The sequence below is a fragment of the Mauremys reevesii genome, linkage group 1 (genome assembly GCF_016161935.1).
Source record: "Mauremys reevesii isolate NIE-2019 linkage group 1, ASM1616193v1, whole genome shotgun sequence".
Classification (NCBI taxonomy): domain Eukaryota; kingdom Metazoa; phylum Chordata; order Testudines; family Geoemydidae; genus Mauremys; species Mauremys reevesii.
The window spans coordinates 54,996,207-55,011,873 of record NC_052623.1 but is presented as its reverse complement, the minus strand read 5'-3'; the positions used below and the strand labels follow the sequence as shown (position 1 = coordinate 55,011,873).

General features: G+C 42.5%; 1 protein-coding gene across 7 annotated transcripts in view; it reads right to left on the bottom strand.

The window, feature by feature from the left end:
• NBEA (neurobeachin) overlaps nt 1-15,667 on the bottom strand; it is an 831,523-nt gene that overhangs the window by 582,465 nt on the left and 233,391 nt on the right. For all 7 annotated transcript variants that reach the window (XM_039530859.1, XM_039530876.1, XM_039530902.1 and 4 more), the window contains exon 11: nt 6,493-6,601. In XM_039530859.1, the coding sequence (XP_039386793.1) occupies nt 6,493-6,601 (109 nt within the window). The remainder of the gene's footprint in view (nt 1-6,492; nt 6,602-15,667) is intronic.

The following is a 15,667-nucleotide window of genomic DNA, read 5'->3' as shown; positions in this document are numbered from 1 at the left end:
GCCCCAGATCCCTAAGTGGCCTCCTCAAGGATTGAACTCACAACCCTGGGTTTAAGCAGGCCAATGCTCAAACCACTGAGCTATCCCTCCCCCACTCTCTGGGGGAGAAGTGCCCCACTCATGGAAGCGGTATTGGAATGTGGTGTTGTGCAATTCCCATCCATGGTTCACATAGAGCATCCTGCTGAACATGTCGGTGAGTGAGTTTGGGTGCCCAGGAGGTATGTGGCTTACAGCGTGACTGGTGCTGATGCACCAGGTCCATAGGCGGATGGACTCTGAACATAGAGAAGAGACCTGGCACCTCTCTGTTTGCTGATGTAAATCACTGCTGCAATGTTGTTGGAGAGTAATTGGATGAGCTTGGCTTGGACGAGGGGGAGGAATGCATGGCAGGCAAGCCAGACAGCCCTCATCTATAGAACATTTATGTGCATCTTGGCCTATCGAGGCATCCACACTCCCTGTGCCATGTAACAGGCAGGTGAGCTTCCCAACCTGCGAGGGAGGCATCTGTTATGTCTTGTGGTGTGGGCAGGAGCGGCTCTAGGCACCAGCAAAACAAGCTGGTGCCTAGGGCGGCAAAATCTAGGGGGCGTCCCCTGCGGTCGGGGGGGCGGCGGCAGGCTGTGCCGGCGGACCTGTCGCAGTCATGCCTGCGGGAGGTTCACCGGAGCCCCGGGACGACCGGACCTGCCGCAGGCATGACTGCAGAGGGGGCGCTCGTCCCGCGGCTTGGCTGGACCTCCCACAGGCATGACTGCGGCAGCTCAAGCGGAGCCGCCGGACTTGCGAACCGTCCGCAGCCGCGGGAGGTCCAGCCGAGCCACGCGGGACCAGCGATCCCTCTGCAGTCATGCCCGCGGGAGGTCCGCTGCTCCCGCGGCTCCGGGGCGCCTCCCGCGCATGACTGCTTGGGGTGGCCAAAAACGTAGAGCCGCCCCTGGGTGTGGGAGGGGTGAAGTGGACATCTATCAGGAATTTGAAGGGTCAGTCCACCAGGTGAAGGATGTCAACACCTGCTGTGTGATCAGGACTTTGTTATCTACCTGTTCTGTGTTTGATTGGTAGACGGAGAGGAGCCAGAGTTGCAGGCAACGCATGTGAAGGTAAGTATGGTGTCACTAAGGGCACACGCTGTCATGTGGCCAAGAAGAGAGAGAGTGGCAGAATGTGACCTGGGGCTTACGGTGCAGATCTGCGATTAGAGTCATGAGGGTGGCAAAGTGGTCCGTTGGCAGGAAGGCTTGTGCGGCAACAGAGTCCAGCCATGCTCCAATGAAGGCAATGGTCTATGTATGTATGTATAACTGATTTCTCCATGTTGATACAAATGCCAAGAGATGCGAGGAGAGCATGGATGGTGGAGAGGAGGGTTTGACGGGAGCATTCAATAAGGAGCCAGTCATCCAGGTAAGGGAAGATGGAGTAGCCAAGATGGTGCATGTGTGCGACTATGACAGAGAAGACTTTGGTGAAGTCTCATGGACCCATCGCTATGCCAAAAGGTAGGACCCCGAACTGGAAGTGGCTGGGTTCAACTTGGAATCAGAAACTTTCGATGGGCTGAGTGAATATCGTTGTGAAAATAGGCATCTTTCATGTTGAGATCCATGAACCAGGCTTTGCGGGGGAAGGGATGGGGTAAATCGCCTCATCTGGGGAGGAAGAGGCATCATTCCACCTCTCCTTCCTTCTCCATATACACCAATGGGATGAGTGATAGGAAGCCATGGACAGAGCGGGGCGGGTCCAGTAGGAGTGGCAGGGTGGCAATTGAGTCAACAGTAAGAGTCGCCAGGCACCAGAGGACTGTATACCATGGCTCTGTAGTGGGGTCATAAGCTGAGGGGTGAGGAGGTCATTGCTATGAGTCTGGAACTGTGGTGGGGGGGAATGAGGGCTCTGGTTCCGAGAAACCTTCAGACTTGAAGGGTGGGAATGGTGGAGCCATCAGTACCATTGGGGGTTCCAGCAGAAGCAGTAAGCATTCATCCACTGGAGAAGCAAGGACGGAGGAGCCTGGTGGTCCCAAAAGCAGGGGGGAGCCCAGGTAAGTGAGAAGCAGCTCCTTAGCAGACAAAAGTGGGGTCATGTGGCCAGGAGTGCAAGGGGCCTCGCAGGACAATGCCAAGGGTCCAGCTGGTGTAGATGACACTGGCAGTGCAGTGATCAAAGCCGGCATTTCACCAGCGGGTCCTGTTTGTGCTTCTCCTTACACTCCATCCAGAGCAGCTTAGGAGCTGGGGCAGCCAGGTACACACATGACAGTTCCGGGAGGCAATGCTGTATTTGTGGGCATTCCTGGACACCTGCCCTTACACCCATGGCCATGCTTCTCAGTCTCATGGCGGGACTTGTTCAACATCATTGGTAACGTCAGATCTGGCACCCAAGAAGTGAACGGGGGGTGGACGGGGAAGAGAGGGTCACTTGCTGTCCTATAAGGCACATTCAGACCTAAACTATGGCAAGGCCTTCTGTTTTACACATAAGGGAATAATGAAGGATTTCCAAATAATGAAATTAAACATTTGTATTGTAATAATTTTATAAATGAACCAGAAAGTGAAAATGTACTTACTAAAATCTGCCTTGAACCAAGGCTGTAGATTGTTGAGCTACAATGCATAGCCACTAGAAAGCTCATTTTACTTTTATTTGCTTGTAACTGTTTTGTCTTTATCCCTTATACTTGAAGTCACTTAAAACCTCTCTTTTTTGTTAATGAGCTTGTTTTGTTTTTTATTGAAATGACTTAACTCCAGCTGAGACAACAAGCTGCTGTGCTTTTGTGGCTTTAAAGGAGCAACAAACCTTATTTATTCTAAGAGCGTTCAAGAAGAGGGCTGGACACTTCAGGGAAGACAGTCTTGGGGAAATTCAGGACTCAAAGTGTATTGGGGTCACTTGGCTAGCAGTAACCCAGGGTGGTGTATATCAGAGTTGGGCTCTTGTGCTGTAGGCAGGCTGCTGGGTCAGAGTGATGAACAGGGTTACACAGCACAGAGACACTCAGGGAACTGCAGCATGCTTGTCTGCTATCCACAGCTACAGAGTATGTAAGGCACACTGGGTTACAGGGTAGGCAGTGACAATCTCTGACTGGCCTAGATTGCACCTCAAATTGTGACAGCTAGGTAACACATTTCACCTAAATTTATCTGGTTGAAACCATGTAGGGAGTCTCCTAGTATCGCCCTCAATCAGCTAAATTGCTGTAAAAAGTGTTAACCTCAATCTAACCAGAACCATTCCCTTAGTGTAGATGTAGGTTATCTAGACCAAACCTGACCTCTTTTACTAATCTACACCATGGTGATGGGCAGCAATATAAAATCCCTAACATTGTTCAGGAATATTAACATTGATCTTTACTTCTCCCAAGTCCCTTTCTCCCATTGGCATGTATTATAAAAAGAACATGAATGTACAGAAGAATACAAAAGCAAAGCATTCTGATGTATATCATTTTTTACTTGCATGCATAAACATTAACCATAGATATTAAAGCTCTATTGATTTGACAGAACTGTAACTCTGAACTTTGCAATTAAATCTCAAACTTAACATTGTCACAATTGCTTGACAATCACCCAAGCCTCTCAAATGAAAATACATTTTTTTAAAAATCAAAATTGAAGACCACCTCACCCTCAAAACAAAACCATACCAAAACCAAACAGTTTTCCAAACCTCTTTCATGTAAAAGAAGTGGAGGAAAAAAACACAACAGAAGAATCCAACTGTTCTATTATTGAAATTCCATGATGGACATTGATTACAGAATAATATAAAAATGACAAACCTGAAGGTGGGTATTTGATCATTCATTAGAGTGTTTGCAAATTGCGAAAAGTATTTTAGACTAAGTTTAAATTTTCAAATTTATAAAAAGATACATTATAAAGGAACACATTATGTTCAAAATTAGATTTTTAATTAAGATTAGAATATTAAAATAGAACAAGAAAATACAGAACAGCTAATGGTATTTTTAACAAGAATTATGGTACAGTCTTTTAGAATTAAAAAAAAAAGCTTTTTAATCTCTCTATTCCTTTTTAAATAGAAAAATCCTAACTAAATTTAAATCTCCAAATAATGAAGATTAAATCAGGGACCAATTGGGCTTTATATGATGGCTGGTATGTTCATTTGGAATTTGTGACCTAATATTAGTTTTCTGGAAGGAATAATTCATCAGAGCATCCTTTCCGATCACTGACCAATAAGGAGAAAAATGGTGAAAAGTCTTGATGGTGGATCTCGCAAGTCCTGGCAGGTGGGGAAAGGGGGTGGAATTAAAAAAAACTCTTGCTCTGGGGGACTGACAGTCTTCATTCACCCTGTGTCTTGTGTGTTTTGGAGTATCCTTTAAACACTTTCAGAAACATATTGCACACACGTAGGCCTAGATCATCATAATTAAAATAAAAGTAACTTCCAAAGGGACTAGACAAATTGAGTTTTATCTTCCTTCCAGAGGCTTCCCAGTGTTTTACTAACGTTGCACAGCCTTCCACAGTACAGAAGCCATCTGGCAAGGAAAGCAACTGAATTATGAATAAAATGCTCTTAAGAGAAGTGTGTTCATAAACTTAATCACTTAATGATTTGCAAATGCCTTGAAGCATGAGAATTTGTAGTCAGTCTAAAAAAAAAAGTGTTATCCTATTTAAAATAAATGGTGTATGTGGCCATTCTGGCACTGATAGCACTATCACAGATGTGTGTCAGCTCAACTCACGCAGCTGGTCAAACTTGATCTGATGCTCAGAATGGAAAAGGTGGTGGAAATTATACCCTTATATATCAGTCATTGCCTTCTTTGAATTTCCGGTTGGAACTTACCTCTCCTATGGCGATAAACCATTTTTGCTGGTCCACCCTCAGAAACCAATGGAACCAGTAAATTTTCATGAGGCTTTATGTGAAAATACTGTTACATTAAAAGACCCACATTTATGATTTAATGGAATTTTATAAAACATTTTGTTCCCAACTATCAGTGAAGTTTCCTAAGTTTCCTCTTTCACACCTTCATCATAGGTCACCTAAGTTTACAGTAACTGGAATAGGCAGTAGAGTGACTAGAGTGCTAGTGGTTCCAAGTCTAGGGCTCATTAAGGTGTTTTTAAAGAAGTTTTTTGCCTGGGCAGCACAAGGAAAGGAACATTTATTTTGCTTCACAACAGCATCTACTAAGTTTCAGTCAGTGATTTTGTTTCAAGTGGTGGACAGCCTGGCTATTCTAAATTGTCTCCACTTGACTGCTGATACAAATACCTTCCATTATGAGGAAAATTACTTTGATGACTAAATTTCAAGAATTTGGTCTGAACTATCTGGCACCACTGGGAGTAAGGTAAGTTCTGGAGGGAACAAATGCTACATCTCTGCTTGGAGGTGTTGGGATCATTTGTTCCAACAGCATGGGTTTGGATGATATGTTCTTGGTTGACAACTACTTGTAGACCAGTACGAGGTCTATTACTGGTAGAGAAGTCCATCCCTTCCTGAGTCAAGGAGGCAGCTGGTGGAGCACATTTGACAAGAACTCCTCAGTTTTTGGATTCACTACTCATCCAATCGTAAATAACCCAAGCTTAGTGAACTTCAGGACATGATGCAAGACTCATTTGTTTTTCCTAGATATGAAGAAATGGGAAGACTTTGGAAGGAGACTGCTCTTGATGGTAGCCCATTCTTTATTATTGTTGTTTTGTTAATTAATGGTTGAAGGGATATTACAGCATTTGTCTATTCAAAACTGTATATTTAAGGAATTTTCATGGATGCCTAGAATAAGAGACAGTTACTCCTTTTGATGTGGATTTTATGTATAAATAAAATGAAATTATAAAAATAAACAAAAACTGGAGGAACTTTTAAAGCAGGGGTCAGAAACCTCTGGCATGCGGCTCACCAGGGTAAGCACCCTGGCGGGCCGGGCCAGTTTGTTTACCTGCCATGTTGGCAGGTTTGGCCAATTGCAGCTCCCACTGGCTGTGGTTCACCATCCCAGGCCAATGAGGGTGGCAGGAAGCCGTGGCCAGCACATCCCTCGCCGCTTCACGCCGCCCCCATTGGCCTGGGACAGCAAACCGTGTGCTTACCCTGGCAAGATGCATGCCAGAGGTTGCCGACTCCTGTTTTAAAGAGTGCCCACTAAGTTTAAACTTGGCTTTCCAGTTCTACACAGGATTTGAGTGGTAAGACTTATCTGAGCTTAAAGGGAAGTTACTAATAAATATGAGGAAAGAGAAAAGGGATCTCTGAACATTAGTATACGACATGAACTATGGAAAAGAAGAAAAGCACCCTGTAAACAGCATATAAAATATTCAAATTACAGAACTTCCTAGATACTTACTAACACAGAGAACTAAAAGACTAGTAGCACAAAAAATACATGACTGAAAATACTGTATTCAGCTAGGTTTTCAGAATGATAGTATTAATACTAAGAATAATATTAATACTACTTACCTTTTCAAGGAGGTAGCCAATGACTAAAAAGCCTTTTCCACCCAGCATTTGTTCTTGCATGGCTACTGAACTCTTAAGAAGTTCGACCAGGAAAGCCAAAAGGGTGGCACTGCATGTAAAGTACAGGCATTAATCAGATTAAAAATGTTCTAAAAGCAATCTTTTGTGTTTTCACTAGTCACCAGTTATTAAGTGAGAAGAAAAAAATAAAGTTCACTTTAAGCCTAAGTATGAGACTAGAAATTTTACATTTTATATTGAATAGTTTTTAGTCAATTATTCACATATTACATTACTTTTGTGATCATATTCAAACTAGGAGTGATGATCATCTACGTCAACTCTCCTACTTTGGCCAGGACTGTCCCAGGTTTTAAACACCCCCTTCCAGAACTTGCTATCAAAGTCTTGGGTAGTTGGATGAGGCAGGAACTGATGAGTGAGATCCAGCTGACAGACTTAGATTGGTGTAGATGAGGGCTGTCTCAGCAATTTTTTTAAACTTCAAAATCAAGAGAAATCTTGTAAATTTCAGACCAAACTTGTGGTCACTCTACACCATCACTCCAGTCTCAATGGTTACTACTAAAGCTGATATGTATTCATGCAGGCAATACTATCCAGAACATAGCACAATGGAGCTGTGGTGTTGAGTGTTTCCTTCATACTTCCTCCCCAACAACCCTGAGGACAGAGTCCAGGCATCAATATCTGGCCACACAACATGGTCCAATGTGCACCTTAGTATGGGCTAAAGATCAGTTTCACCTGTTGGGAAAAGTGTAAAGAAGAGACCAGTCCAGGAGAATCAAGGAAACCAGCCTCCAGGCTAGTAGTGCTTAGCTGTGAACGAGGTGCTTAGCTGGGATGGAGAGACAAAAAAAGGGGTCACAAAAGGAACAGAAGAAAAGGTGGGAGAGACTACAGAAGACAGACTTGCCAAAACAAAGGTGAAAATATATATTGTGAGGACATGGGGTGATAGACAAAGGGATGTGTGAGAAACCAATTGAGAGGGAGGAAAAAAATCAATTAAAGCCGGGTCAGAGCAATGTAGCAAGGAAAATAAATGCATTAATAAGGTGGAGTCAGAGGAAGAGAAAGAAATGCATTCACCTGTTGTTCAGAAGTACACAGAAGGGGAAAAATAGGAACTCATGGCAGAGATTAAAAAGAGGAGCACATTTTTTTTCCATGAGATGATTTTTTAAATAAGCCAGGGAGCTGTTGGATTGTTGCAAATGAACTATAGCGTACCAAAGGCAGGGGCCTTAAATATAGCCCTTCTAAAATGAAAGTAACAAAAATTCATTCAAATTTAGAGGCAAATATCTATTTGTCCCCATATATTTAGTTTGTTATACGAATTCTCCCTGGAAAATAAATTTGTGTACTCGCAACAGTGGAAGAATGAATTAAAGAAAATATCAACCCTACACTTTACAAATTTAAATTTTACTTAAAGAATCTAACTAAAGGTTCTACTGCTCCTCAAACACAACTTATTTCGGAAAAACATTTTGAGACCAGGTAATCCATGTCAGCACCAAAAAAATTATCAGCATGAGGAGGGAAACAGGAAACAGTATTCCTGGTGAGCAGCACTGAGATGAAAGTACACAGTGTAGTCAGAATGCATGCTGTGAACAGGATATAGTGTCTTGTCTTGCTTTATTATTGTACAATAAATCAGTATAAAACCACACACAGTATCCTCTACAAATTATCAGCAGTAAAGAACACAGACAATATCCAATTACAGGACTCAAAAGCTTTTAATCAAATCAGTCTGTCAAACTGTCATTGATTTCAAATTAGGTAAAATTAATCAGCTTTATTTTTTATCCTGACAGAAAAGTACTGTATTTTATTAAGTATATCTATAGTGAACAACTTTACTCTTTAGCAGCTCAGAAGAGGCAAACTGTGTCTTACAAAAAACTGACATATATAACATTTCAGATTGACATATATTTAGAAATATAATTGTTTAAACTAGTCAGAACCTAATATGCCAATCCTGCATAGATTTTATACCTGTACTTAATACTATGCACTGTGAATAGTCCCCTTTTCTTCAACAGGACTGTTCACCATGTGTCTAAAGTTAAGGAAAAGCATAAATCATTGTGAGCTTAAGCCCTAGAATTATAATCATGAATAGGATTGATATAAAAATCAGAAATTATTATTAGAAATTATAATGGTTGATTGACTATTTAATATGGGGGTAAACTAGGACTCAGAACACTTGGGTTTTCCCCAGTTTTGCCGGTGGCCTACTGTGTGTCCCTGGGCAAGTTACTTCACCTCTTTGTGCCTCTAACCATTTGTTCATCTTGTCTATTTTAATTCTTTATCAGTGATCTTACAATCACTCTTACTATATATTCATACTGTCTTTAGAACAATGGGGCCCCAATCTTGTATGAGGCCTCTGGGCACTACTGTAATGTAAATATATACGACAACTACCACCACCACAAACACATATGGTATTTTATGGGGAAAAGCCATTAGTACCATATACAGTATAAATCAAATCTTTGAGAGAACATGTTAATGGGCCACTGCAAACCTAAAATAATTAAAATTACAAGTACCAGAGAAATTAGAGGTTAAATAGAGCCATCTCACATTCACCTAAAGATATAACCATCAAGAAGTTTGGGGCACATTCTGTATAAGACAACAGAGTTGACTACATTTAGCCTCACAGTTAAACATAACTAGAGAAAAAATGGTTTATGTGTATTACCAAACAGAACACAGAGCTATTAAGGAGCATCTAACATGTCAAATGATATAAGAAAGATCTCTAAAGTCACTTCACAAATAGTTGTTTTTAAACTGCCATTGCACATATAGTATAGAAATTAAATGATTAAAGGAAAGGACAGAAAAATTATATGCTTGGCCTGAGTTTGTTGTGGAAGTCTTGCATACATATTTCAGTCATTGGCTTGGGAAAGGGACAGACTACATTAATTCATATTTTGTACAGGAGCTATTATTTAAAGAAAAGAGGACAGAGACAGGCCTTTCCTCTTTTATACACTGTACGTTATCTAACATGTATGTTTTATACTATGGAAAGTTTTATCTGGCTACCTGAAGGACCTAACTAATACACAAATGTGAAAGTTACTTCCTTTCAACCCCCCCCTGTAAGTTCCACTTTAACATTTATTGAGACTGACTTCCCAACCAAGCATAGATAGTACTAGAATAAACAAGTAATCACTCTCTCTGACACTGAATTATAAGGGCCTTGTTTGAGAAGATATCATCTCATCAGGAGGATTAGGCCCCTAGTTTTTAATACTGTATAATTCTAGAGCTAGTCAAACTAACAGTTAATTGTATTAAGTCAGCCATTCAACATATTAGCAAATTAGCTATAGCTGAAGCCTTTAAAGTATAAAATTTATTTTATCAGCAGAACCATGAAGCCAAAAAGAAGCTTTAAAAATGGTTACTGTTGACATAATGGAAGTAATATTGTTTAGAAGGCCATCTTCCAAGATGAACATTTTTCAAACAGAATTTAACAAACTTACCAGTAACTAAAATGCATCGGATTGCTGCAGGGCTCACATTAAACTTGCAAAATTCTGTGCACTGCCATACAAAATTTCTCTCCATTCTTGCCTATTTCCAACTCCCCTAGATACAAAGGCAAATATAAAGGATACTTCAGCCCATTCCTACATCTCTTCTATACCATGTCCCATCTAGAACACATCAGGTTGCCTGCACAACAGCTAAAATATACGATATACACAATGGCAAGTATGCATGTAAACTAATACTGAAGAAAACAGATAGTGTGTTTTGTGATGAAAAATGTGTTGATCTCAGAACATCAGAATATGTTTCCAGCAATACTTTTCAACCCACAGCAGGAAATTGCCACGCTTTTCAATGGATGCTGCTACACCTCCTATTCTAGAATTAGCAAATAATGGAGATAACAGTCTCTGGAAGATTATATGTACTTTATCATGATAAATACCTGGAACTGGTTATATGAACAATCTACTACAAAAACTTTTTTCCCCACAAATGTACCAACAAGTGTACTCTTGGAAGGGTAAGAAAGCTTTTAATCAGAAAGGTGGAGATATTTATCAGAAAATATATGTGCTATGGGAATAACTTATGGGCTCAACAGAGACACAAAGATATCCTTTATATTTGCACTTGTTGGCTATTTTTCCTGTATAATTTAGGCAGAACATAATTTGTTTTGTCATATGCATAATAAAGTCAGTCACATTAATTATCTAACTTCTCTATAAACTGATTTCCTTCATTCAGAAACATGATTTAATATGAAAATCTCTATTATGGTAAATCATCTTCTCTTGAAATGTTACCAAAAAGCTACTTAGCAATGCCACCCCTTAAACAGAAGGATGATAGTTTTACAGCTTACAGTCATTAAAAAACAGATTTTGGATAACGGGTTTCATAATTCCAGAACGTGATAATCCTCATTCTTAAAAAAAAACAAAAAAAATTAACTTTTGCTCGTGACATGTAATGCAATCAAAATAGCTTCTTGTATAGTTCCTTCAAGTTGCGTATTCAGATCCCGAAACATTTTCAAGTATAAAGACAATTCATTTGTAACATTTGAAGATCCCAGCCGTATGGTCTATACTGAGTGAATCAATGAACAATAGGCAACTTTCTTTAAGAAACTCTAAAATGAATGTTTCCCCCTTTGTGAGCAATTTATTATTGCTTTATAGATCTAAAACATTTGATTAACTGGATAACTTGCTCCTAAATGGGCTGAAATTTCACTATGTCCCTTACAGACCAGATCACTTAACAGACATATTATGTATCCATATCAAACAACAAATGCTTCAATAGAAATCTGGGGAGGAGTAGAGGGGGGGTTTGTAATATAACAACAAGAACAATAATAATACATTGCAGAGATAAACCTGGCACAGTCTGTATTAGGGTATGTCTACACTACAAGAGTAGTTCGATTCAACTTAATTCGAATTTGTGGAATCGACCTTACGAAGTCGAATTTGTGTATCCACACTAAGGACACTAATTCGACTTTGTGAGTCCACACTAACGGGGCCAGCATCGACTTTGGAAGCAGTGCACTGTGGGAAGCTATCCCACAGTTCCCGCACTCCCCGCTGCCCATTGGAATGCTGGGTAGAGCCCCCAATGCCTGCTGGGGGAAAAAATGTGTCGAGGGTGGTTTGGGGTAACTGTCATCATTCAATCATCAATCACGCCCTCCCTCCCCGAAAGCGCCTGCGGGCAATCTGTTCGTACATTTTTCTGGTCAGTGACAGCGCGGACGCCACAGCACTGCAAGCATGGAGCCCGCTGCAGTTATGGCCGTTTTCACCTCCTCGCACCTTATCGTCCACCTCTTCCACAGTCAGCTGCTGAGAAATCGGGCTACTTTTCAATGGTGCTGCAAGCACTGGTGGACCATAGGGGACGTTTTACCAACATCAACGTCGGGTGGCCAGGCAAGATTCATGATGCGCGTGTTTTCAGGAACTGTGGTCTGTTTAGACACCTGCAGGAAGGTAGTTTCTTCCCGGACCACAAAATAACTGTTGGGGATGTGCAGATGCCTATAGTGATCCTCGGGGACCCAGCCTACCCGCTAATGCCCTGGCTCATGAAGCCCTATACAGGCGCCTTGGACAGCGACAAGGAACTCTTCAAGTACCAGCGAGCAGCGAGACCTGTGACTGTTCAGTTTCTTTACAGAGAAGCTGAACCTGCCCCTGTTTCTTTACCCAGTTACTGTTGACTATCCTCTGCAGTTACATACGCCGTTCATCCCATTTCCCCCACTTCCAACACACGTGTAAAAATAAAATACATGTTCCATTGTTACTTAACAAACGTTTCTTTATTAATGACTTTGCGTTAAAGGGTTGAAACTGGGATGCAGACTGTGCTGCGTAGGGTGTGCAGTGATGTAAAGACCGCCTCTAAACTCGAGGAATGACAGGCTCCTGCTCCTAGAGCGGTCCGCAGTGCCAGACTGGTTGTTTCAACTGAGCCTGCCATCCCTCCTTTTTGGGATTCTGTGTGCGGGGGCTATGTGACCTTGTGGCGGAGGAGGACGGATACAGATTCCTCTGCTGCGTGACTCTGTGGTCCAGGACAAGGACCGCTGCATAAGATCTGTAACCGCCCTCCCCCGCTACAAAGTCACATACCCCCCCCCACACACAGAACCTGGAAACCACCTCCCATACTGACCAGGGTGCCTACTGACTGCACTGTGTGTGTGACCTGCTGCTGATCCTGCCCCCGTGTCTGTACCCTGGTAAAGGTGACCGTCCTATGCAATTACCAACCCTCTTCCCCCCCCCCTTCAAACACAGTCTTCTGTAAAAAAAAACATGACGGAAACAGTAATTAACAGCAAAGTATTTTTAATAATTAACTAGACAGTTAGGGGATGAAACTGGGATTTGGGCTTGGGTGAGTCAGGAAGGGAAGGACTTCTCAAAATTTAGGGTATGAGAGCTTTTGGGTACTTGAGCACTCTGCTGGGGTGCAGTGACAGTTTTCACGGCCCCTGGCGCCCCTCCTTCTGGTTATTTTGGGTGAGGGCGGTATGGGACTTTGTGGTGGGGGAGGGCGGTTGCAGATACATTGAAGGGGGGCTCTGTCCTCCTGCCTGCGGTACTGCAGAACATCCACAAGGCGCCAGAGCGTGTCCGTTTGCTCCCTCATTAGTCCAAGCAGTGTTTGAGTCGCCTGATGGTCCTCTTGATGCCACCTGTCCTCCCGTTCGCTGTGTGAGCGCTGGTACTGAGAGAGGTTCTCCCTCCTGGGGCATTTCCTGTGTGGCTGGTCAGAGCATCCAAGCTCGGACTGCTGTCCAGAGCGTCAACAGAGTGGTGCACTGTGGGATAGCTCCCGGAGCTACTAAGGTCGATTTCCGTCCACACCTAGCGTAATTCGACATGGCCATGTTGAATTTAGCACTACTCCCCTCGTCGGGGAGGAGTACAGAAGTCAAACTAAAGAGCCCTCTATATCGAATTAAATAGCTTCGTGGTGTGGACGGGTGCACGGTTAATTCGAATTAACACTGCTAAATTCGAATTAAAGTCCTAGTGTGGACCAGGCCTTAGTGAGGGAGAGTTCTATGTCTACAAATCAACCAAAGATAGTAAAAGAAACTTTGGTCACTGTTGCTTTCTGAGACTCTATGAAAATTGATTCTATAACAGCTTGAGAGGGTGAGCTATTGATTCAAAATAGAAAATACCCCTTCATAGAGGAAAGAGTCATGTTGTGCCTAAATTCTATTTTTCCCCTGCCCACCAGCATTTCCTCCATAAATTCAAAGCTACCTAACTGTCCCCTGGAACTGTACATTATTTAGGCAGTTGGATGTAAGAAAATTATAGAAGTGAGGTTTGATGGAAACAGAAGGAAGTGCTGTTGCAAAGGTCTCACAGTCTCCACTAACAGTATGACATGTACATTGAGCAGGAGATGTGAAAGGATAGAATGTTGCAGTTTTCCATATCTGGTTAACTTTGGAGAGGATTCATTAAAAACTGATCCCATTCAGATTTCATAATTCCCAAAGAGGAAACAAAAGCACCAATTGATCTACTGTATCAAAAGTTGTTAATATATTCACTAGTATTTGCTAGACATAAAGAGAGAAAATTAATAGAAAGGAAAAATATATATAGTCCTACACCTAAAAGCTGTGTTCAGTTTTGACAAAGAAATTTACTAAACTACTTGGAGTTAACTTTTCCAATCCACTGACAAATACGATATTGATGAAGGTCTGTGATTTAGGGATAATTATGAAGAAGGTAACAAACTGGTAAAAGTCTGTAACATCTGTAACATTTTTCAACAAGAGTTATTGCTGTTGGGAAAAGGGTTAAATGAGTTTTGCTGACTCACCACTTAATCTGCTTCACTTTAGAAGTAATCATGCCAGAGGGAGAAGGTTTAAACTGATCTTCATTATCTTATTGTTCATTTCTTAGTTAATAAGATCAAACACAGGAAAGAGGCCTTTTTTGGACCTTACTTATTGTGTTGATTGTGTTTGTAGTGCAGGTTGGGAAAATTACCTACTTACAGAGTGCAAAATAGAATTGTATTAGGACTCTAAAGCTGAAGTCATCCTGCTGTGCATATCTGGAAGCATCCCTTTGTTCAGCTAAATAAATAGACTTGTTCAGATTTAATCATGCTTTCTAAAACATGTCAGTCATAAAACAGGAAGGGCCCCACTGCTTCCTATTATTACTCAATGGTGGAGCAATGGAGACATTCTGGGCTGTGCATGTGTTCAGATGAGATCTTAACCAGAAGCAACGGTGGCTCCAGGCACCAGTGCTCCAAGCACATGCCTGGGGTAGTAAGCCACAGAGGGCGGCCTGCCAGTCCCTGCGAGGGCAGCAGTCAGGCTGACTTCAGTGGCTTGCTTCTGGGAGGTCCGTCGGTCCCGCGGATTCCGCGGTGGGTACGCTGAAGCTGCGGGAATGGCGGACCTCCTGCAGGCATGCCGCCAAATCTGCAGGACCAGGGACCTCCTACAGGTGCACCGCCGAAGGCAGCCTGACTGCTGTGCTTGGGGCAGCAAAAATGCTAGAGCCGCCCCTGACCAGGAGCAACTAGCTAGATTAGTCTCCATATGCTCCTTCTGGTTTTCTAAGTTCCCTGTCCCCCTTCCACTTGCCTTCAATGTGTGTGGAGGAAGGGAGGGAAGGAGAATGCTTTTTCCTCTTTCCCTTCCCATCCTCTTCCCCTTTTCTTGTGCTGCAGGCTAGGGAGAAGGGTATCACATTCTGGATCCAGCCATCAAAACGTGACCTCCCACCACTGACTGTGGGACTGGTAATGGGCCCAAAGTGATTAGCTCCTCCCTGCAGGAGATGGAGTGGGAAGGAGATTGCTACTATCTGCTGCCTGGCAAGTAGCCATTTAGGGAACTATGTTTCAGCCCCACCCTTCTCACCCATAATCTGGTTGCTGGATCTCCTTCAATGCCAGAGGCTAGGCTGATCCCCAGTTTTGAGGTCTGAAAGGGACTTTTCCCATATAGCAAAACTGGTGAACTTCTATATGGGTTTTCACCATCTGTCCAGCATGTCTGTTTTGGGGGTTATATTACAACTGTTGCAATGTT